The sequence below is a fragment of the Cetorhinus maximus genome, chromosome 2 (assembly GCF_964194155.1).
Source record: "Cetorhinus maximus chromosome 2, sCetMax3.hap1.1, whole genome shotgun sequence".
Taxonomy (NCBI): domain Eukaryota; kingdom Metazoa; phylum Chordata; class Chondrichthyes; order Lamniformes; family Cetorhinidae; genus Cetorhinus; species Cetorhinus maximus.
This window is the reverse complement of record NC_135880.1, coordinates 111726655-111752224: the sequence shown is the minus strand read 5'-3', so window position 1 is coordinate 111752224 and position 25570 is coordinate 111726655. Positions and strand designations below refer to the sequence as shown.

General features: G+C 42.8%; 1 protein-coding gene across 4 annotated transcripts in view; it reads left to right on the top strand.

Moving 5' to 3' along the window:
• Positions 1-25570, top strand: part of LOC144696783 (dual specificity protein phosphatase CDC14A-like) — a 187523-nt gene that overhangs the window by 80845 nt on the left and 81108 nt on the right. For all 4 annotated transcript variants that reach the window (XR_013580243.1, XM_078568539.1, XM_078568516.1 and 1 more), the window contains exon 5: positions 18881-18957. Coding sequence is in view for 3 of the 4 variants with exons in the window: in XM_078568539.1 (XP_078424665.1) it covers positions 18881-18957 (77 nt within the window). In the remaining variant the exon portion in view is untranslated. The remainder of the gene's footprint in view (positions 1-18880; positions 18958-25570) is intronic.

Genomic DNA, 25570 nt, shown 5'->3' with positions numbered 1-25570 from the left:
AAGTAGGTCTGAATTAGGTTACTATGCATGTATGTGAATGCTCTGTGATAAATAAGATTGGTGAGCTGCAAGAGCAGGTAGCCACATGGGAATATGATGTTGTGGTGATAACGGAGACCTGGCTCAAAGAAGGGCAGGGCTAGGTACTAAATATTCCTGGATACAAGGTGTACAGCAAAGATAAGGTAGGAAAGGAAGGAGGAGGTGTGACAGTAATGATTAATGCAAACATTACAGTGCTGGATGAGATATGTCCTAGAGAGGTAAAGGACAGAACTTACACGGTTAGAGCTAAGAAACAATAGAGATATAATTACACTACTGGATGTATTTTATAGGTCACCGTCTAGTAGGAAAGATATAGAGGAACAGATTTGCAAGGAAATTATAGAGAGGTGCAAAAACTACAGATAGTTATAGGAGGACTGAAATTATCCTAATAAAGACTCTGGTAGCAATAGTGTAAAGGACAGAGAGGGGTTAGGGTTTATAACTTATATTCAGAAAAAATTTCTGCATTGGTATGTTTCTAGTCCAATGAAGGAGGAGGATCTGATTATAAGACCATAAGATCATAAGACATAGGAGCAGAAATTAGGCCATTTGGCCCATCGAGTCTGCTCCGCCATTCAATCATGGCTGATAAGTTTCTCAACCCCATTCTCCCGCCTTCGCCCTGTAACCTTTGATCCCCTTACCAATCAAGAACCTATCTATCTCGGTCTTAAATACACTCAATGACCTGGCCTCCACAGCCTTTTGTGGCAATGAATTCCTTAGATTCACCACTCTCTGGCTAAAGAAATTTCTCCTCATCTCTGTTCTAAAAGGTCTTCCCTTTACTCTGAGGCTGTGCCCTCGGGTCCTAGTCTCTCCTACTAATGGAAACATCTTCCCCACGTCCACTCTATCCAGGCCTTTCAATGTTCTGTAAGTTTCAATCAGATCCCCCCATATCCTCCCAAACTCCATCGAGTATAGACCCAGAATCCTCAAAAGTTCCTCATATGTTAAGCCTTTCATTCCTGGGATCATTCTCGTGAACCTCTTCTGGACCTTCTCCAGGGCCAGAACATCCTTCCTGAGGTATGGGGCCCAAAATTGCTCACAATATTCTAAATGTGGTCTGACCAGAGCCTTATAAAGCCTCAGCAGCACATCCCTGCTTTTATATTCTAGTCCTCTCGAAATAAATGCCAACATTGCATTTGCCTTCCTAACTACCGACTCAACCTGCAAGTTAACCTTAAGAGAATCCTGCACTAGGACTCCCAAGTCCCTTTGCACTCCAGATTTCTGAATTCTCTCCCCATTTAGAAAATAGTCTATGCCTCTATTCTTCCTACCAAAGTGCATGACCTCACATTTCCTCATGTTGTATTCCATCTGCCACTTCTTTGCCCATTCTACTAACCTGTCCAAATCCTTCTGCAGCCTCCCCGCCTCCTCAATAATACCTGTCCCTCCACCTATCTTTGTATCATCTGCAAACTTAGCCAGAATGCCCTCAGTTCCTTCATCTAGATCATTAATGTATAAAGTGAAAAGTTGTGGTCCCAACACTGACCCCTGCGGAACTCCACTAGTCACCGGCCGCCATCCTGAGAAGGACCCCCCTTATCCCCACTCTCTGCCTCCTGCCAGACAGCCAATCTTCTATCCATGCTAGTACCTTGCTCTAACACCATGGGCTCTTATCTTACTGAGCAGCCTCCTGTGCGGCACCTTGTCAAAGACCTTCTGGAAGTCCAAGTAGATAACATCCAATGGCTTTCCTTTGTCTAACCTACTCGTTACCTCATCAAAGAATTATAACAGATTTGTCAGGCATGACCTCCCCTTGATGAAACCATGCTGACTTTGCCCGATTTTACCATGCACTTCCAAGTATTCTGAAATCTCATCCTTAATAATGGACTCTAAAATCTTACCAACGACTGAGGTCAGGCTAATTGGCCTGTAATTTCCCGTCTTTTTCCTCACTCCCTTCTTAAACAGGGGGGTTACATTAGCGATTTTCCAGTCCTCTGGGACCCTCCCTGACTCCAGTGATTCCTGAAAGATCACCACTAATGCCTCCACTATCTCTTCAACTGTCTCCTTTAGAACTCTGGGGTGTAATCCATCTGGTCCAGGTGATTTATCCACCTTCAGACCTTTCAGTTTTCCTAGCACCTTCTCCTTGGTAATGGCCACTATACTCACCTCTGCCCCCCAACTCTCTTGAACATTGGGGATGTTACTTGTGTCTTCCACTGTGAAGACTGACGCAAAGTACCTATTCAGTTCCTCTGCCATTTCTTTGTTCCCCACTACTACTTCTCCAGCGTAATTTTCCAGTGGCCCAATGTCCACTTTTGCCTCTCTCTTACCCTTTATATATCTAAAAAAACTCTTGCAATCTTCTTTTATATTACTGGCTGGTTTACCCTCATATTTAATCTTCTCCCTCCTTATTTCTTCTTTAGTTGTCCTCTGTTGGTCTTTGTAGGCTTCCCAATCCCCTGGTTTCCCACTGCTCTTCGCCGCATTGTATGCTTTCTCTTTAGCTTTTATGCTGTCCCTGGCTTCCCTTGTCAGCCATGGTTGCCTCGTCCTCTCTTTAGTATGCTCTTCTTCCTAGGGATGATTTTTTGCTGTGTCTCCCAAATTACTCCCAGAAACTCCTGCCATTGCTGTTCCACTGTCTTTCCTGCTAGGCTCATCTCCCAGTCAATTCTGGCCAGCTCCTCCCTCATGCCTCTGTAGTTGCCTTTGTTCAACTGTAATACCATTACATCTGATTCCAGCTTTTTCCTCTCAAATTGCCGGGTGAATTCTATCATATTATGGTCACTTCCTCCTAAGGGTTCCTTCACCTTAAGCTCCCTTATCAAATCTGCCTCATTACACATCACTAAATCCAGAATTGCCTGTTCCCTAGTGGGCTGCAACACAAGCTGCTCCAAAAAGCCATCTCGTAGACATTCTACAAATTCCTTTTCTTGGGATCCACTACCAACCTGATTTTCCCAGTCTACCTGCATATTGAAATCCCCCATGATCACTGTAACCTTGCCTTTCTTACATGCCTTTTCCATCTCCTGGTGTATCTTGTGCCCCACATCCTGACTACTGTGCGGAGGCCTGTACATAACTCCCATTATGGTTTTTTTAACTTTGCGGTTCCTCAACTCTACCCACACAGATTCTACATCATCTAACCCTACGTCATTTCTTGCTATCGACTTAATTTCATTTCTTACTAACAAAGCAACCCCACCCCCTCTGCCAACCTGCCTATCTTTTCGATAGGATGTATATCCTTGGATATTTAGCTCCCAGTCCTGATCCCCTTGCAGCCATGTCTCCGTGATGCCCACCACATCATACCTGCCAATTTCAATCTTCGCCACAAGCTCATTTACCTTATTTCGTATACTGCGTGCATTCAGATACAATACCTTCAGTCCTGTATTTCCCGTCCCCTTCTCATTGTCGTCCCTTTATCTGATGTGCTTGAAGTTAGATTCCTAGCCCTTTCCAAACACTCTGTCCTATTTTGTGTTCTAGGGACTTTAATAGCCTCTCCTGGGCTCTCCTTTCTTTTCAGTTTTTTCATAATTTTCCTTGAAGTTGAATTAACCCCCCTCCCCCCACACTAACCTGCTGTTTTGTTTCCCATTAGTCATACTTCTTGGAGTTTTACCCTTCCCTCCCCCCCACCCCCGCCACCCCTTTCTAGTTTCTGCGGAATGAGGTAGTTCAAATGGATTAAGTGTCAGTAGGGGAATATTCAGAAGACAGTGATCTTTGTTTCATAAGGTTCATGCTGTGGTAAAAGACGAGCAATCCAGAGTAAATTATTTCGGGGATGGCCAACTTCAATGGGACCTAGCCTAGGTAATTTGGAATCGAAGATTGGCAGGCAAAACTGTAATGGAACAAGAGGAGATAATTTGGGTAAATTCAAGGCACATTCCCACAAGAGGAAAGGTAGCCCAAACAAAGCCAGAGCTCACTGGATGATGAAAGAGCCAAAATAAGATGAAGCAGAAAAAAGGAGCATATGACAGGTGCCAAGTAGATAATATAATTGAGAAGCAGTCTGAATATAGAAAATTCAGAGAGGATCGAAAAAAGAATTAAAGAGGCAAAGAGAGAGTATGTGAAGAGGCTGGCAGCTAACATAAAAGGGATACCAAAAGTCTTTTGTAGGCATTTAAATGATAAAAGGGCGGTGCAAAGAGGAGGGTATCTGATTAGGGACCAAAAAGGGGATTTACACATGGTGGCAGAGGCTTAGCTGAAGTATTGGTAAAGACGGATGCTGATGCTGCCAAAGTGATCGTGTGGAATCGTCCCAGATTTGCACTAAGTGCGGTAGCGGGTGGGAAAATTTAAGTTTTAACACCCCCCGGCCGTAAAGGTGGCTTTTCACGCCGTATCATACCTGCTTCATTAAGCATGCATTCCCAGGAAACACACCGGGTCGCTGGCAGGCAGCCTCTCATTTGCCTGCCACACCATCACCTCACCACTTCCTCATGCCGGTTGCCATATTTAAAGTGCAGCCACGTGCACTCCTCTGTGTTTTCAGCCCAGGACTGCTGCTCAGAAGACATGGCCCCCCAAGAAGATTGCAGGACCCCGATTCAGTGACGCGTCCCTGCAACACCTTTTGGATGCAGCGGAGGCCTGTTGTGATGTCCTCTACCCCCGTTCTGGCTGCAGGAGGGGCAGCAACATCACCAATCTGGCTTGGGAGGTGATGGCAGTAGTGGTCAGTGCCAACACCCTGCAAAAGTGGACAGTCACCCAGTGCCGAAGAGGATGAATGATCTCCTCTGTTCCGCCAGGGTAAGTCACTCTCAACTCTCAGACTCAAACCCATCACACATCCACAGAGATCTCACTCACTGCCAGTTCAAGGGGCATCACCATTCATTCTTTCACGCACACCTTCATTGTCCTCATCCCATCCATGGGACAACTCACCACCCAAACATGCCAGGCATACTTATCATCTGGCCTGGCGGGCATCCTGCTTACACTCTCTCCATCTGCAGGATAAGCTAGCACACAACAAAAGGGAGAGGTCACAGACTGGTGGAAGCATGCCTGACATTAAGGTCCTCACAGACTTTGAAAGCAGGGCCATCCATCTGGCCCGCGACAATCTGAACCGTTCCTGTGCTGTGCTGACGATGAGGTCGGCGCTGCTCAACCAAGTGAGGGTTCTGCAGTGCAACATCTGTCAGACAACCATGCTGTGAGTGGTGTGTCCTGTTTCACAGTCCACTGCCATGCACTAATTATCTCTCCTTGCTTTCGCAAGCACGTCTAGGAAACAGCTGAGGGAGTCCATGACCCAGGCCCTCGACTTAACCCCCAATCTGCTGAAACCATCATTCAGGACCCGTCACGGCACTCACCCACATCCTCAACCAGCGCAGAGAGACACCTTGATGGGACCTAGTTCTAGAGTAGCCTCGGGGTCACAATCTGGTGAGCACATCGCACTGTCTGATCTGCGGCAGGGACTTCCCAGGTTTCTGGCATTTGGAGGACTGCTGGAGGCCAGAAATCTGCTGAGTCAGAGTCACATGAGGAGCCTCTGTACTCAGTCATTCCTCAGTTGCTGGAGCTGCAAAGGCAAGCTCAGGAACATCAGGAAGGGATGTCCACTGCACTCCTCAGATTGCACTCTAGGCGTGGGACTTGGTTAGTAGACAGACTGTAGATATACTCTGATATCTGCTTAACACTTGTTTATTAGCACTACATCTTAAACAGGTTACAGAGTAGGCACATTGCTCCTAGGTATAGTGTTCTACCCTCCCCCTCGAGAGGCTAAGACATTACTGATTGATGTCAGTAGTGTACCACCACCCATGTCACACATCAGCACATCCCATCTGTTAACCCTTTACACTACAGTGATAAACTTTAGGAAGACATAGACAAGCTGGTGGAATGGGTGGACACATGGCAGATGAGAATTAATGCAAAGAAATGTAAAGTGATTCATTTTGATAGGAAGAATGAGGTGAGGCACTGTATGATTAGGATACAATTCTAAAGAGGGTACAGGAGTATTGGGACCTGGTGGTATATTTGCATAACTCATTGAAGGTGGCAGGGCAGGTTGAGAAAGCAGTTAATAAAGTGTGCAGGATCCTGGGTTTATAAATGAAGACATAGAGTGCAAAAGCAAGGAAGTAACAACAAGCCTGTATGAAACACTGTTTTGGCCTCATCTGGAGTATTGTGTCCAACTCTGGAAACTGCATTAAAAAGTATGCAAAGGCATTAGAAATGGTGCAGAAAAGGTTCAAGATAAAGGTTCAGAGATAAGCAACGTCGGTTATTTAGATACATTGGAGAAGCTGAGGCTGTTTTCCTTAGAGAAGAGATTAAGAGGAGGTTTGATTGAGGCATTTAAAATCATGAGGGGCCTGGACAAACTAGTTAAGGAGAAACTGTTCCCATTGGTGGAATGTTTGAGAACCAGTGGACACTGGTTTAAGGTGATTGGCAAAGAAGCAATGGTGACATGAGGAAACCATTTTCATGCAGCAAGTGGTTAGGATCTGGAGTGCACTGCCTGAAAGTTTGGTGGAGGCAGATTTAATCGAGGCTTTCAAAAGAGAATTGGATAATTATCTGAACAGAAAACAGTTGCAGGGTTACAGTGAGAAAACTAGTTGAGTTGCTCTTGCAGAGAGCCAGCATGGACATGATGGACTGAACGGTGGCCTCCTGTGCTGTAACCATTCTATGATTCTAAAATCCATTTTTCCATGTGTTTGACTGGTTTACCTTTACTCCATTGTAATGACAGATACATTTGCACAAAGTGCTTAGGAATCATAAATCAGACTTCTTTAGTGCTGACGGAACACTTGGACACCCAAATGCCAGAGAAACTTGCATGTGAACACAGTTGATGTTAAAATCCTGACACTTTTTTCACTCTTCAGGGCTTTTTTTCCCCTCCCCATTCTACCTTGCAGACTCTTGAGTTAAATGGTTCTTACAGTTGTTAAGAAACTCAAATTTACCTGTGAGATTGGGAACTCCAATTCCCATGAACCTTGGAACTCAGGCGCATGCATGGGCCAGGAACAGGCTGCACATGCGCAGTTTGGGATATTTCACATTTTTTGGGCCTAGGATAGGCCCTGTGCACCTGCGCCTAGAGAAGAAGGAAGAACAGCATGAAAACCCCAGTCAGTGGACCAGGTGCGGAGTGCCAAAGTCAAGTAAGTGTCCCAGGGAGTGAGACAAGGGAGGGGGAACAGGGAGATGGTCTCATGAAGTGTCCCAGAGGCAGGGATTAGAGACAAGGGATAGGAACAGGTCCCAGTTCAGTTAAGAAAAGGAGAAACAGACCCCAATTAAAGAAAAGGCTGCGGGGAGCAAACTTTAAGTAAAGTGGGCTCGGGAGAAGCCCTGAAGAGCCAAGAAGGCAGCTGAAGGTTGGTGACTCTGTGCTGTGGGCTGTTGAGGCAAAGGTATCCCTTTGGATCTGTGGTATTCTGCTTGGTATGGCTAAAGATCAGAAATTGTGCTTGTAAGTTGATGCTTGAGTGTACTTGGAAATCCAGCGGAACATAATCTTGGAAGGCGGGATTGAAACCCTGCGAGGTGGGCCATTGTTGAAGCTGCCGAGTGGGAGTGACTTGTGGAAATAATTCTAGACGAGATCTTCCAAAGTGAAGAATGGAAGCCCTCGTGAGAGATAGAGTTTCAGTGAGATTGGTTGACTTACAGTGTGATTAACGTCTGGGTGGGTTGTTGAGAAATCCATGGAATCCATTTTGGTCACACCTGTCATTTATTGTGTAATGTGGCGCGTTCAACCAGTTTGCCTTTTAATTCATATGTACCTCATACTTGGCCTGTATATCAGAGTATAAGATACATATTGGAAATTGTTTTATCTTTCTCACTTTGAATAGTAAAGTTTATTTTTGTTTGTTCAAAACCAGTGAAATCTGGTGGCTTCCTTCACTTAGTAAGCATCTTGAATCTCAAACTTTGTCTACTTTAAACAAAACATTATTGGACTCTAACCAGATATCACCCACAATCCAGGGCCTTGCCAAGGATCACAGCACAGTTAAGTTCTAATGTGTTTTAAGCTGTATTGCTAAGCTGTATTGCAAATAATTCTTCATATTCCTGCAATGTAAGCAGAGGAAAAGTAACATTAATGCCTTTACATTGATCACCAAGCTTGAACTAATTTCTTGTTCACCTATGCTGAATGCAAAGACTGGGCAACTTTTCCATTTCTGACTCAATAGACCATTTCTTCTAGATTAAACGGGACATGACCCTCAGGTTCTCAAGGTAATTAGGGATGGGCGATGATTGCTGGCATAGCCAGCGACACCCACATTCTGTGAAAGAATTTATAAAAGGTTATTTGTTTGAGGTCTTGCAGTTGATTATTCACACTTACTGCATAGTTTACTAAGAAATTAGCATTTGAAAACAAACTAGCTTGTGAATTTAATGCTACTACCATGCTAATGTGATTTTCAACATAGCAGCTGGTTGCCTTGGATGACAAGGACATAATGGGATTAATGAAGCACCTGAAAGCACAGAATAGCTCTGATTGAAATTAAATAAACATACCTATTCAATAATGTCCAGACTTCATTTTAATAAATAGGAAATGACGAAGATATTACAATGTTTCTGTGCCATTTCTGATTTGTAACCCTTGGATGGTGCATGTGTGTGATTTTATGGTGAAGGCAGAATCAGGCTTAGTTGTACTGCTTCCAGTTTCACATAGCAGATTAAAACTCAAGTTTCAATGTAGCCTTTTGGTGAGACCTATGGAATCCCAACCAAAAATAGTGCCTGCTGTAGGCTAGAACATTTTGAATTGAAACTGAGAAATAAATGTTATTAAACCTGGTGGGGGGAGAAATGATTTGATCATAGCAATTTTCTAAATGTTGAATATGCTGTTTCTCTTATTAGAGAGTTCAGTTATAATGCTATCTCAATTATAGGTTTTGTCCAGGACCAGCTGATTTAGAATCTGGATTACTCAATTGAGTTTGCTGACAGCTTGACAAATCAGTAGGAAATTGCCAAATGATAAAATACTGTGATGGAAGCTTTCATTGTTGGAATATGAGTGTGAAAAATAGATAACTTGAAAATATATGAAAAAGATTAAGATGAAATGTAGGACAGAATAATATGCAAATGAAATAGGAAGGAGGGTAATTTGACAATTAGTTGGACAAGATGAATGATTGAACTTAGCACTAAAAATGTGTGAGGCTGATTATGACAAGAATCAAGTTATTTGAGAGTTGCAAGGAAAATTGTGTGCTACAGTTGAGCCTAATTGATCAAGAAGTGGGCAAGGAAGAACATGGGTAACGATTGATGGAATGGACAGCAAAGCCACTACATTCCTGTGTAGAAACTAGAAATTATGAGTGTATTAGTTGTGAACCTCTAAAACAACAGTGGTACAAAGAGTAAATGGAGAATAAAGACATCTAAGAATTGTTTTAACTTGTTTTTATTCATTTGTGGGATGTTGGCATTGCTGGCTAAGCCAGCATTTATGCCCATCTCTAATTGCCCTTGAGAAAGTGATGGTGACTGCCTTCTTGAACCACTGCAGTCTATGTGGTGTAGGTACACCCACCATGCTGTTTGGGAGGGAGTTCCAGGATTTAGACCCAGTAACACTGAAGGAACAGTGATACAGTTTCAAGTTGGGATGGTGAGTGGCTTGGAGGGAATCTACCACGTGGTGGTGTTCCCATGCTGCTGCCCTTGCCCTTCCAGATGGTAGTGGTCGTGGGTTTGGAAGGTGCTGTCTAAGGAGCCTTAGTGAGTTTCTGCAGTGTATCTTGTAGACGGTACACACTGCTGGTGGTGGAGGGAGTACCAATCAAGTGGACTGCTTTGTCCTGGATGGTGTCAAGCTTCTTGAATGTTGTTGGAGTTGTACTCGTCTAGGCAAGTGCAAAGTATTCTATCACACTCCTGACCTGTGCCTTGTAGATGATGGACAGGCTTTGGGGAGTCAGGAGGTGGCACAGAATTCCTAGCCTCTGACCTGCTCTTGTAGCCACAGTATTTATATGGCTAGTCCAGTTCATTTTCTGGTCAATGGTAACCCCCAGGATGTTGATGGTGGGGGATTCATTGATGGTAATGCCATTGAACATCAAGGGGCGATGGTTAGATTCTCTCTTTTTATGCCACCACCTCCCCCTAATAATTAATCAATTAACAACACGCCATGATTTTTTTTCAGGGTTAGTTCTTTCCTTTTAATTGGTTTATGGGATCTGGGCGTCACTGGCTGGGCCAGCATTTATTGCCCATCCCCAATTACTCTTGTTTAGAGGGCATTTAAGAGTCAAGGAGTTAAGGTCTGGAGTCACACATAGGCCAGGTAAGGATGGCAGATTTCCTCCCATAAAGGACATTAATGAACCAGATAGGTTTTTACAACAGTTGGCAATGGTTTCATGGTCGTCATCAGACTTTTTATTGCATTCAAATTTCACCATCTGCCGTGGTGGGATTCGATCCCAGGTTTCCAGAGCATTACCCTGGGTCTCTGGATTACCAGTCCAGTGACAATACCACTATGCCACCACCTCCGCTGTAATGGAGATGTCACAAAGATTGGCCGGGTGGTTAACAGTGAGGTTGAGTGTCTTGGGTTACCGGAAGATATAGACGGGATGGGCAGATAAGTGGCAGATGGAATTTAACCCTGAAAAGTGTGAGGTGATACACCTTGGAAGGAGTAATTTTACAAGGAAGTATTCAATGAACGGCATGACACTGGGAAGTTCTGAGGAACATAGGGACCTTGGCGTGTGTGCTCATAGATCTTTGAAGGCAGAGGGGCATGTTAGCAGGATGGTGAAAAAGGCATTTGGGACACTTGCCTTTATCAATCGAGGCATAGATTACAAAAGTAGGGAGGTCATGTTGGAGTCGTATAGAACCTTGGGGAGGCCACAGCTGGAGTACTGTGTGCGGCTCTGGTCGCCACACTATAGGGAGGATGTAATTGTACTGGAGGGGTGCAGAGGAGGTTCACCAGGATGTTGCCTGGGATGAAACATTTAAATTATGAAGAGAGGTTGGATAGACTTGGGTTGTTTTCATTGGAGCAGAGAAGACTGAGGAGTGATCTGATCGAGGTGTACAAGATTGAGGGGCATGGACAGGGTGGATAGGGAGCAGCTGTTCCCCTTAGTTGAAGGGTCAGCCACAAGGGGACATAAGTTCAAGGTGAGGGGCAGGAGGGTTAGGGATGTGAGGAAAAATCTTTTTGCCCAGAGGGTGGTGATGGTCTGGAATGCACTGCCTGGGAGGGTGGTGGAGGCGGGTTGCCTCACATCCTTTAAAAAGTACCTGGATGAGCACTTGGCACGTCATAACATTCAAGGCTATGGGCCAAGTGCTGGTAAATGGGATTAGGTAGGTAGGTCAGGTGTTTCTTGCGTGTCGGTGCAGACTCAATGGGCCGAAGGCCCTCTTCTGCACTGTGTGATTCTGTGATTCTATGGTCATTGCCTGGCACTGGTGTGATGTGAATGTTACTTTTCACTTGTCAGCCCAAACCTGGATATTGTCCAGGTTTTGCTGCATTTGGACATGGACTACTTCAATATCTGAGGAGTCACGAATGGTGCTGAACATTGTGCAATCATCAGCAAACATCCCCACTTCTGACCTTGTGATGGAAGAAATTATGACGCAGCTGTAGATGATCGGGCTGAGGACACTACCCTGAGGTTTTAACTTGTGAAGAAACACTTCAAAAATATAAGTGGGGTTCTTGCAAATATGTGTATATTGGTATACTAGCTGATATATTCTTGTGCTGCTCATTTGTATTCTGGGGCACACTTGTGGTTCCATTCTGTGTTCTAAGAATTCCCATTCCTAGAATAAGGAGTTGGCCATTTAGGCCTGAGATGAGGAAAAATTTATTTACTTAAAGGGTTGTGAATATTTGGAATTCTTTACCTGGGAGCTGTGGATGCTCAGTTATTAAGTATATTCAAAACAGAGGCCATAGACTTTTGGATAGTAAGGAAATTAAGGAAGATGGAGCTGAGTTACAAGATCAGCTGTGATCTTGTGGAAAGGCTCAGCAAGCTCGAAGGGCCAAATTGCCTACTACTACTCCTTCTTAGGTTATTTGAGGGGAGCGAGATTGGGATTGAGACAGCTATTTTAACAGTTAAAAACACTAAACCACCAGAGAAATTAAACAGTACTGATCAGTGATGAATTGGAATGGAAGCTGTTTGCAAAATTATTTTCCTGGATCTGATTCCATTTTGGGACAAAAAATTGGGAAGGGTCTGTAAAGCAATGGAATTTTTTTATATCATGATGGGACTGCCCAGTTACCATGTGCCATGACTTTGTTAGCATGATTGTTCTTCCATTGTACTCTGAATAGAAAGTGACAGGCTTAAGCAGCAATCTGAGAGTACAAGTCCTGAGAGTAACATGCACACAGGGATGTACACCTTTTTCTCTAAAATAATGAAAGAACTTGTAGTTGTTAGCACCATTCACAACATCAGAATATTCAAAAATGCTTTACAGTTAATGTACTTCTGAAGTGTAATTATGGCTGCAATGTAACACATGCAGCTGCCGGTTTGCACACAGCACATTCCAGTGAATAAAAGCAAAAATACTGTGGATGTTGGAGATCTGAAATGGAAACAGAAAGTGCTGGAAAAGCTCAACAGGTCTGGCAGCATCTGTGGAGAGAGAAAAAGAGTTAATGTTTCGAATTGAATGCCTCTTTCATGGAACAATAAATGGCCAGGTAATCGGATAACCTCTCTGAATGACATTGGTTGATGAATACGTATTGGCCAGGACACTGGGAAAAGCTCACCTGCTAAATTCTCTGCTGTTTAATCAGATTAGCCTAGAGTAAAGCTTTAACATCTTGGCCAATCTGCAGATCTAAAGGCTGCTAGATAGTTGTAAGCCAGAACCCAGTTACTTAACAAAAATAACACAGTAAACCTGTCTTTTTTTCTTAAGATGTTGTGTTCGTGCAGTATTTAGTAAGTTATGGAAAATTTACTATGGGAGATGCCTGAAGCTTGAGCAGTGGTTGAATGTGGGGACAGTTGGCAAGATGAAAGGGTTTACAAGCTGAGTAATGGAGCCACCATTAAAGGTGGAGCAAGAGAGTGAAGATGTAGAGATGCTCAAAATTGGAAGGGCAGAGGATGCACTCAATGTAACTAAATGGGAGATTGGGTAGGGAAGAATGATATAGTGTTTGAGGGAGGAGCGGGTTTAGTGCAGATAAACTTAACTTTTATTGAGGACACACGTTACGATGCTTACACGCTTGTCGCCATCTCTCTACTGGAAGCACCTCCCATAGCGTTGACCTATGGTTGATTGACAGGAGGGAGAGACAACTAATCTAATTATGACAGTGTTGAATGTTGGAGGAAAGGTATTCTTATTTATAATTTCACCAACTCCTGATGCCAATTGGCAGCTGTTGGTGTGCAATCAGCTCCCACTGTATCCACCGGCACCTGCGGCACAGGTGACATTTTAGGTATGACTTTCATAAAGTAACTACTTTCTATTATGGGGGTTGACATAAGAACATAAGAAATAGGAGCAGAAGTAGGCCATTAGGCCCCTCAAGCCTGCCCCGCCATTCAATAAGATCATGGCTGATCTGCCCCAGGCCTCTACTCTTTTGTGCCAATTCCTCATAGCCCTCAACTCCCCGATATTTCAAAAACCTATCTACCTCTTCTTTAAATACATTCAGTGATTTAGCCTCCAGAACTCTCTGGGCTAGAGAACTCCAGACATTCACTACCCTCAGAGAAGAAATTCCATTGCATCTCAGTTTTAAATGAGTGTCCCCTTATTCTGTAACTGTCCTTTAGTTCGAGATTCCCCCACTAGTGGAAACATCTTCTTAACATCTACCCTGTCAAGCTCCCTCGGAATCTTGTACGTTTCAATAAGATCATCCCTCATTCTTCCAAACTCTAATGAATGAAGGCCTAGCCTGTTTAGGCATTCTTGATAAGTCAACCCCTTCAGCCCAGGGATCAGCCTAATGAATCTCTTTTGAACTGCCTCCAATGCCAGTATATCCTTTCTGAAATACGGGGCCCAAAACTGTACACCGTACTCCAGGTGCAGCCTCACCAACACCCTGTACAGTTGTAACAAGACTTCCCTATTTTTAAACTCCAACCCCTGAACAATACAGGCCAAAATTTCATTTGCCGCCTTAATTACTTGCTGCACCTGTGTGCTAACGTTTTGTGTTTCATGTTAAAGGAGATTTAAAGGGCAGTTAAAGGAGATCCTCTTATTGCAGCTTTGTTTCACGTCATTCTAACACTTGCCTGTAGATAAAGAGGCCAAATCTTTAGCGAACTAAATGTAATTTTGGTTCTATTTCTGGAGTGTAAGAATTTTGTAGTTTAATTAGTACCTGAGATTTAAAATGTGTAAGGTATTTGTTGGACTGGTGTCTATTTTAAAGACCCACTGGGTGCCTGAGCCAGGGCTGATTTTAAAGCAATGGCTAGTTTATTCATTACAGTGAAAGACATGGCAGTGCGTACTGATTCACATATCTCATAATTTTAATCAATTGATGACAAGTGCAGGAAAAACGTTCTGCAAAGAAAAACAGCTTCTCGTCCTTTTTAAACCATTTTTGAGGTCTGAAACCAAAACCTGTTATCATCCACTTCTACTGAGTGGAATTGCATGATGTATTTCAGAAAATCAAGTACAAGATGATTCACAGGGAATGGGGGTCACAGGGGGGCTGATTGAGACTTGGATGCTTGTATCAATACCTAAAGCATTAGGCCTGTAGGTGTCCCAGCACTATTACACCCTGTGTTTTAGCCTTTAGCCTTTTCCTAACTGTTGAGTTTGGTGAAATCTGTGCTATCGATAAGATATCACAGGCACTGCAACTAGGAGCTGAATTGTACAAGGCATTGTGGTCCCTGCCCACAACAACCCCCCACATCCCCAGCTAAAAAGTCAGGGGATTGCCCACTCAGGGGATGAATAGGCTGGCGGTGGGATTTCCCCTCCTCAGGAACAGGAAGTCCCACCTCAGGGAGCTGCTGAGCAATCTGAGATTGGCAGCTCTCAAGTATCAGCAGTGCCACCCTGGCCACTGCTGTTACTGCACTCAGGGCTTGAAGAGGCACTCAATGATGGATCCAAACTTTGTAAATGTTAGGAGGCCAGGAAGGGGGGTTGGCAAAGGCTGTGGGGGCTGGATTTGAGAGGCCTGAAGGGGAAGGGAACCTTGGGTGGGGGGTAATACCTAGGTTGACTGGATAAGGAGGGACCCACCACCAGCCCACACAGGGCTGGCTGCTTGGCATGGGCCTCCCCCACATTAATTGCCCACTTAATGGGCCTGAATTAGCCCACTGGTGAACAGGTCAACTGACACTGCCCCAGCTGCTGGTAAAATTGTGGATAATGATGGGTGGCAGGCAGGCCATCTGCCGGATGTAATGTGCATCCCCACCCCCCCCGCCCCCCGCCTTTGTGGGATGTGTCCTCCCTGCAGTTGTGATGTCACCAAACTCAGCCTTATAACTTACTCCTCAAATTAATAAGGTTCTTATACACTGAATATCAAATAGCACACTTTTATTAAGTATACAGTACATGCATAGACGTACTTGAGCACACATTTAAAAGGTAATACTTAAAACAAGACCGAATGGTTGTTAGGGGTTCAAACATATTATAGTCCTGAACTCACTATCTTAAGCCATTACAAATCCAAATACTCATTACAAACATGCAATTTTTATATGAAAACAGAAAATGCTGCAAATACATCATCAGAAAGGTCATCTGTTTTTCTCTCTACAGATGCTGCCTAACCTGATTATTTCCTGCGTTTTCTGTTTTTTTATTTCAGATTTCCAGTACTTGCAGCATTCTGCTTCCCAATTTTTGTGTTTCTCTCACTCCTTCCACAGGACAATCACATATTTGTGCACAAAGTAATTATATGAAAGTTAAGATACAACACTATAAAAGAATTTAGTTGACTTATCCCTTAAACTCCCATATTTTATTTTATTACTAGTTTCAATCTTGTTAGGTATATTTGCTGTTCTACCCAAGCGAAATTTTTAATTGTAAATCTTTGATTCGGTATGATTTCACACCAGTCAACTTGGATGTTTTCATTTGCAGAACAATTTTTCCAGAACTTGTCTTCAACTGATTAAAGTCCTGAGATATCTGAAGGTTTGGTTGAGGGTTTCAGTTGTTGGTGAGGTTGAGATAATGATGGAAGTGATCAGTATGGAGGTGAAAATAGATAATCTTGGTGTTTGGTAGAAGGTTATACACTTGGTTCAGCTAAAATGAGCAATGGTTTAAGGATTGAAATCAGGATAGGGTGTAGAAAGCTCTACTATGTTCTCAAAACCTAACCAAGTAACACTAATAAATATGTTGCTCTGTATAATGTGCACTCCAACTCTTGAAAGTCTTTATTAAAAGCAAAATACTGCAGATGCTGGATATCTGAAATAAAAACTAAATTTTAAAGAAGTCATGTTCGACTCGAAGCATTAACTCTGTTTCTCTCTCCAGATGTTGCCAGACCTGCTGAGTTTATCCAGTATTTTCTGGATTTATTTCTTGAAAACTTTGTTTGGTGTGCTATTGATGAGTTATATTGTTTTGTCTATACTGACGCATTCATGAATATCATTCCAAAAATATTGGAGAACACTTTTTGAAGGAGAAAGTAAATGGGAATGGTTTATAACTTTTTTTGTCGGATTATCCCCTAAAAATATTGGCATGCTCTCAAGGCCACATTGCTCTAAAATTTAATTAGAATACAGCAACATAAATAATGTCTTACAAAGTAAACAGAAGGAAAAAAAAAGGATTTGATGAGCTTAGAATGTAGAGACTCCCAAATGGAATTTCACTGGGAATAAATTATGTCCTTATTCGAAAACATAGTGGCACTGGAAGAGTCACTGTACTGATTGGTAAAAGTGTAGATACCATAAATTACCCTCAGGTGAGTCTAGTTAACACCAAGATTTGCTTCATGTGGTTTTGGGTGGGTTGTACTGCAGGTCTGAAATGGTTAATTTGGGGAGCTGTGATTATAGCAACTTTACATCTGACCAATTCTCTTGTGGCAGTCTTTGCCAAGCGTTTGATAAGTTAGAATCTTGATCACTCCATCTGCAAAGGGAGTATTAAGTTTGGTATTGAACATTCATGGCTTGTGCCAGAGCAACTAAAAATGTAAAATCCAAAACAGCCACTCGGAGTGACAATGATTCCCATGATTCCATGTACCAAACACTGGATTTATTGAAATCAAGGCAGTACTGAGGGAGTCAAAAACAAAAAAATGCTGGAAAAACTCAGCAGGTCTGACAGCATCTGTGGAGAGAAAGACAGAGTTACCGAAGGAGTGCTGCACAGTAGGAGGTGCCGTCTTTCGGATGAGACGCTGAACTGAGGCCCCTCCGGCCCTCCTGGGGTGACGTAAAAGATTTTGTGGTACTATTTCAGAGAAGATCAACGAGTTACCCCATATCCAATATTTATCCCTCAATCAACAACACACAAAAATTGATTATCTGGGCATTATTACCTTACTATTTGTGGGAGCTTGCTGTTTGGAAATTGGCTGCTGTGTTTCCTACATTACAACAGCGACCAGACTTCAGAAGTGCTTCGTTTGAGACATTGTGGTCATGAAAGGCACTATATAAATGCAAGTCTCTTTCATGCTCTATAAATATAAACAATAAAGAATGTAGAAAAGTTTTGTTATACTTAATTTCATTGTCAGTGAATTTCTGTCTTTCACATTGGGTGATTGGAACTAACATTTTTTTTTTAAAGAAGCCTGTACTAATCATCATTATCATTTTTGTTTCGTTCTGTGTTCCATTGGCAGATCTAAGCACTCCTGGGATTTACTGACATTTGAGATTAAGCACTCGTGCCTGGTCGGAAGCATCTGTATATTTCATTTGCATTTCTATAAGACATAATTTAACTCACTCACTTACATTTCTTTATTTTAGCACCAACTTCCCCTTCGACAGCTTGAGAAGGCTTTGGCCTAGAATGTAATCAAAAGAAAAAATGTGCAGTACTTGTGCTGTTGAGTATTTTTGCTTTCATTTAAATCTATATATTGTTAGTGCACTGGACTCTTAAGATCTGTCAACCTTTGTGCTAGGTCCTGAGGCGGGATGGAGAACATATCTGGCAGAGTAGGACACACCACAGAAGAAAAACAAGTCAGACTGCAAGAATACTTAACCCCAGTGTATAGTTCCTAAAAGACTGTTTTGGCTAACTTATTTTTTACATTAGCTCTAGAATTGATGCATAGAGAATAAATCATGGTTGATCATGTGTTATGATGTTAGAACATAACTCCAAGGCTAGTTTTATTTATTGCAATCTTTGTGGAGTAGGTTGGAAAGAGAATCTTTCTATGCAGTGTTATACACATTATTCCCAATTCTATAGATAAACGTACACAGCATTGCACAATTTGGTGTTGCATGATGATTGTTTTTCGTGCTAAATTCTGTCAAGATATTCATGAGTTTTCCTTATGGCTTTACCTGGGAGTTCTGGAAGGAGTGCTAATTTTGATCTTTTTTATTTTGAAGATACTAAGCTCTGTTGTGCATGCTAAGAAATCGGTGTTTGGATTGTGTACATTCAAGCCTTTTCTACAGCAGTATAGTATAATTAAAACTTGTTATTAAGGTGCTGCAATAGGATTCTTAAAATTTCACTTTCTCAATCTTGTTTCCTCCAGGTAATTTACTTGAAAAAGTCTCCAGAGGAAACCTACAGACTGTTGGTGGGGGGGAATAACACATACCAACCTTTTAGGTAACACTTTTTAAAATGTCTTTCCCTGTCTGTGCTATTGAATAGCTTGTAGGCCTAATCAGAACAATGCATCAAATCATCTCAAAACTGGAATTTGGAAGTGTAACAGTATGCATTGCCAAACTCTGACATGTTTGTTCACTAACACTATATTCTCACTTATACCAAGGAAAGAGTGAGATGGAAAGCTGGTGTGGTTTCCTCCAATGATTCACTGAAATTGGCTCCATCTGATACCAACCTTTGTTACTTGGGTTTTTTGAAAGCTGAAATCGATGTGTAGAAGGAAGGAGGACACTGAGATCTGCTCACTAATGACTGCTGGACAAATACTATTTGGTTTGCTTGCAGCCAAAGATATCTGTGGTGGGTCTCTCAACAGGCTACTTTTACCCTCCTAAAAAGTATCCTGCTCTCTCTGATGAGAGTTGTTGTTTCCTTTGTCACAACTAGACTCTGAGACATAGGCAGGATTTTGGGTTTTGTACCGAGACCCCGACGTCAGCATCAAATGGGGACCCTAGCCCTGCACTGTATGAAACAATCACCCAGCAGTAATATTTGCCAAATTGGCCAATTCAAGGAATGAGGGCAGACTTGCGGCCAATTAAGAACGGTGGCTGGGTTTTCCACCTTGATGTGCGCTCAGTTCATAGCACCCTCGCCTTTGAACCAGAGGGTTGTGGGTTCATGTCCCACTCCCGGAAAACCAAGAACTGTGATTGTACTTGAAAGAGTTTGATGTGTGCTATCAGCAACTTCTAAAACTTTTAAACTAATAAAATGGCCACAGCTGCTAGGCCTGTAGGTAGATAAGTGGCGAGGACCTCGAAGCCTGCCTGGAGCACTGCCTCCCACTTCCCCATCCACGGTCTGCAACTGGGAGGCTGCTTCCAGGTGAGTGGCTGAGTTCCCAACGCCACAAGGAGCCCACATGCTGACTAAAAAAATTCCAGTTGACTTCTGATAATTGGCCCATTACTTATCTTAATTGGATACTGCCACTTACCTCTCTGCCCCCAAACCATCTCCAGGAAAACAGGCTGGGAGTGGGATAGTGGCCACTAACCAGCACACTGCCTAGCTTGGCGCCCGCCTGCCTCTGACCTCGTCGCTATATTGGGGTGAAAATTTTGCGCTTATTCTCTAAATAATCACACGTTCTAAGTATTTTTCCCCCTTAGAGTGTCATTATCCATGCAGCCTAAAATTATAGGAGAGCAACAATTGTGATTAATGTAAATATACATCTCATATAGGATCTTTTTATTATGGAAACTAGTTTATAGCGAAGGAAGGAAATAGCAATGAAGCCACCCCTGTGATGCCTTGGGAATGTTAAAAATGTAAATATCAAGGCCATACATGACTTAAAGCAGTGACAAGAGCTACTGAAAGATAATTTCCACAAGGTTATCTGTGATCATTTGCTGTGGAAAAGCTGTAGTAACATCATCATCACCACAGCTTTTTCACTGACCTAACAGTAGATGAGTGAGGAAACCTCTGCAGAAATTCATACCCACTGCCTGTAAGCCATTTGTTGTTGGATTGGTTACCTTCTCATGATGTGGAAGTTCTTTGAAGTACCAACTGTTGTATGTATAAATTGAGTTTCTTGTGGTACTGTTAATGATGAAGTTAGACATTTAATTATGGCAGCAGCTACTATTTATTCTGATTGGGTCTTTACCATCCTTTAGTAGCAAAATATTGAATTTGATTTATATTTGTTTTGGACTAGTTATCCATAATGATAAGTTTTGTGATCTGACCTGAGAATACCAGGAAGTTAGAAACACACCAGACCAGAGAGACTCCTATTTGAAGAGTGACAAACTGTTTAATTTTTAATATTGAAATTAACACCAATGTGCGTTAATGTAGTGCCTTTAAATTAGTAAAATGTCCCAAGGCACTTCACAAGAGCATTAGCAAACAAAATCTGGCACTAAACCACCTAGGGAGATATTAGGGCAGATAACCAAAAGCATGATTAAAGAGGTAGGGTTTAAGAAGCATGTTGCAGGAAGGTGGAGAGGGAATTCCAGAGTTTAGGGCCAAGACAGCTGAAGACATGGCCACCAGTGGTGAAGCAATTAAAATTAGGGGTGTGCAAGAGACCAGAATGGGAGAAGCATAGGTATCTCAGAGGGTTGTTAGCTTGGAGGAAGTTAGACATTGGCTGGTTTTTGAACAGATTTGGAAACCAGGATGAGAATTTTAAAATTGAGACATAGCCAGAGCAGGAATCAGTGTAAGTCAGTGAGCACTGGGGTGATAGGTGAACAGACTTGGTGCAATTTAGGATGTGGGCAGCAGAGTTTTAGATGATTTCAAGATTATGGAAGGTGGCAAGTGAGATGCTAGCCAGCATAGCATTGGAATTGTTAAGTGTACAGGTAACAAAGGCATGGATGAAAGGGAGTGAAAGGCTATCGGGGGTAGGCGGGAACGTGGAGTTGAAGTTATAATCAGATCAGCCATAATCTTATTAAATGGTAGAGTTGGCTTGAAGGGCCTAGTGGCCTACTCCTCCTAATTTGTAAGGATACAGTTTTAAACAGCAGATTAGCTGAGGCAGGGGCAGAGATGGGTGATGTTAAAGGTGGAAGTAGGCAGTTTTAATTATGGAGAGGATATGGAGTCAGAAGCTTGGCCCAGCCTCAAATAGCACAACAATGTTACAATGGTCTGGTTCTGCCTAAGTCAGTGGCCAAGGAGAGCGATATCTTTGGTCATTCCAATATTTCTGCTTATCTATTATGAGATCTTTAGCGGGCAGTGTGACGAGTTGGAGACAGTGGAGTGGTCAGGAAAGTTGGTGACAGAGCTAGTTGTCAGCATTTGGAACTTGATGTATTTTTGGAAAATGTCATACTGTTCTTTGATGTAAATGGGAAATAGGAGGTGGCCAAGAATGGATCCTTAGGGGAGGATTTTTCCCTCGTCGGGCGGGCTTGGCGGGGGCAGGTGGGGATGGTCGGGAAGCCAACCGCGCACGTGATCGGGGACGGACCGCGATTTCATGCTGGCAGGCCAAGTAAGGCCCGCCCAGCATGAGTCACGTGCGGCAGTGCTCAGTGCTGCCTGTGGCGGGGGGCGTGGAATAGAGTGAGAGTGCAAGTTCGCGCATGTGCGCGGTTGCGCGCTGGAAAAGCTCCCTGAGGCACAGAGCTGTTTCAGGGAGATGAAGAGTTTAAAACATGAAAAAGATATTTGAAAAATGTTATAAAACATGTCCCCTCGTGTGACTATGTCACATGATCAGGCACATGTTATTAACTAAATTTTAAAATTTTTATTTTAATCTTGTTTGCTGTTAGAAACCTTATCCCGCCCGTGGATGAGATTTCCTAAAAAATGCAAAGGCCATTTGGCCTTTTTGCCTGCCCGCCCACCGTAAGGCAGGGAAAAATTTCATTCAATTACCCTTTTAATGGCCTTAATAGGCTTTTTAATTGTCAGCGGGCACGCTGCGCCGCCGACCAAAATATCGTGCAAATGCGGGATGATGTCGGGGCGCTCACTCAACGTCATCGCGCATCGTTTTACACTCGGTCGGGTAGGCGGGCACACGCCCGCCCGACAAGTGGAAAATTCTCCCCTTGGTCTTTTCAGGGTAATGGGTGCAGGAGCAAGAAGGAAAGCCATTGTAGGGTCTGACTGGCTAGATAGGAACAGAACCAGAGGAGGACAGTCCTAACCCAACTAGATGATGAAGGAGGAGCATTTGAGGAGGATTGTTTGATCAGCAATGTAAAAGGCCGTAGACAGATCGAGAAGGGCAATGAGGTTTGTAACAATCACATAGGGTGTCATTTATGAAGATGGGAAAGGAGGGAAGAGAAATTGGACAGTGACTCAAAGTGCAAGAAGTAACTTGTGTGAAAGCATTCTGTTGGGTGAGCAACTATTGCATCTTGTTGTGATGAATATTAAATATTTTATTCCTTTTCCCCTTGTTCTCTTTTTTTGTCCTCCTGAAATAAGTCAGAACATGTTCGGTTCTGACTGGTTCACAGATTTTGGGTTTACATTAGATTATGAGCAATTTTGTTTTATTCTTTCGTGGGATGAGGGCATCACTGGCAAGGCCGGCATTTGCTGACCATCCCTAATTGCCCTTGAACTGAGTGGCTTCCTAGGCCATTTCAGAGGGCAGTTACGAGACAACCACATTGCTATGGATCTGGAGTCACTTGTAGGCCAGACCAGGTAAGGATGGAAGGTTTCCTTCTCTAAAGGATATTTGTGAACCAGATGGGTTTTTATGACAATCAACAATAGCTTTCAATTCCATGTTATGAATTAAATTTATTAATTCCATCTTATTAATTGGATTTAAATTCCACCAGCTGCTGTGTCGGGATTTGAACGCATGTCCCAAAGCATTAACCTGGGCCTCTGGATTATTAGTCCAGTGTCATTAACACTATGCTACCATCTCCCCTCAAATCCTTACCAAAATACTGCAGAAGGCAAGGATGCATATTTACAGTGCTTCAACTACAGCAACTTTGCAAATAATAAAAATTAATTGGAGGCAATGTATATCTTTAGATCGTAGCATATCTATGAATAGATCAACTTTAGATCAGGAACTACAGCAGGATTTGTAAATTAATTATATGCTCAAGCTTCTGAGGTGCAAAATATTTAAAATCCAGTAATGGAGGGAAGAATGAGTTTAGGAAAACAAATCTGAGCTTTACTTAATATTTCCTGTTCACTTCATCAGCAAGTTTTAAATATTCTGAGGTGATATACAAGTATATAATTTTGGTTATGATTTTCCAAAATTCCCTAAATTCTAGAATGGTCCCTGTAAATTGGAAATTTGCAAATGTAACACTGTTATTCAAGAAAGGAGGGAGAGAAAAAACAGAACTACAGGCCAGTTAGCCTGACATCAGTTGTCAGGAAAATGCTGGAAGCTATTATTAAGGGACTCCTAATGAATTTAGAAAATCATAGTATGACAAAGTCAACAACGTTTTACAAAATGCAAATCGTGTTTGATAAATTTATTAGAGTTTTTTGAGGATATAACGAGTCAGGTGGATAAAGGGGAACCAGTAGATGTAGTGTATTTGGATTTCTCAAAGGCATTCAATAAGGTGCTACACAAAAGGTTAACACATGAGATAAGGGCTCATGGAATTTGGGTAATACATGAGCATGGATAGAGGGTTGTTTAATGGACAGGAAACAAAGAACAGGGATGAAAGGGCATTTTCAAGTTGGCAGGCTGTAACTAGTGGAGTTATGTAAGCGATATTAATGATAGAGACAGAGTAATGCTAGATGGAAATGCAAGCTGTGAGGAGGATACAAAGATTCAAATAGATATAAACAGGTTAATTGCGTGGGCAACAAGGTGACAGATGGAGTACAATGTGGGGAAGTGTGACATTGTTCATTTGATAGTAAGGATAGAAAAGCAGAATATTTTTTAAAAGGCACGAAACTTGTAGATGACGATGCTCAGAGGGACTTGAGTATACTCATACAGGAAGACAGAGTTAGCATGCAGGCAAAGCAAGCAATTAGGAAGACAAATGGCATGTTGGCATTTATTGCAAGGGAATCGGAGTACAAGAATAAGGAGTTCTTGGTACAATTGTGCAGGGCTTTGGTGAGATTGTACCAGGAGTACTGGGCCCCCCACACCCTGTGCTTACATAAAATACAGCACGATTTGGGTTGTCAAACCGATGTCATCCTGCCAGTTTCCAATAATACAGAAGGCAAGAGGGCACCAAAATCTTAAGCCCACCTGCCATTTTGAAAAAATCAATCAGCAAGCTATAGGGCTCTTTAAAGAGGCAATTGGCTGCAATTTTATGTTGCCCAGTCTATTTTTGATAGCTGCATGGAATAAACCTTGGAAGTGAGTAACGCCAGGTATGAAGAGACTGCACAAGGGCAGATGAAAAGATCTACAAACGAGACCATGGCTGCATGTAGCAGCAGAGTCTGCTGCTGTAGCAACATTTGGCTGTTAGAATTTACTTGTTCAGTTTTTATGGGCTGACATTGTAAATAAGGAGGGAGTGAGAGAGAAGGGGGTTTGGAGACGGGTATCCCAGAGGGCAAGGGAATCCAGCAGAGGAACCAGACATCGCTGTCCCCATGGGGATTGTGCACTCAGGAGGAGGCTCCTCCAGTGAGGAGGAAATGAGGAGAGAAAAGAGGCCAGCCATCCAGGGGCCGTACACCAGGTGAGGGAACCGCTGCTGTGCAAGGGCCAGAACAAGATGGACAACAACGACAGCCAGTCTGTGGTGAGGGAAGACACTAACCTGCTCAGAGAGTCTACAGATGATGGATGAATTACCTTGAGCTCTCACAGCGCTAGTATCTTCACAGACTGCGTTTCTCCAGGAAGACAGTGACCTCCTTTTGTGAATTGCTGGCTGGGGAGATCCGTTCAAATTCCATTGATGGCCACACTATGCCTGTTCTTCTCAAGTTGATTGTGGCCTTGAATTTTTATGCATTGCAGTCATTCCAGGAACCAGCTGGAAGCCTTAGTGTGTTTCTCAAGCTTCAGCTCACAATTGCATAAAGGTCACTGATGCAATATTTAGGCGAGCAGATGACTTCATCC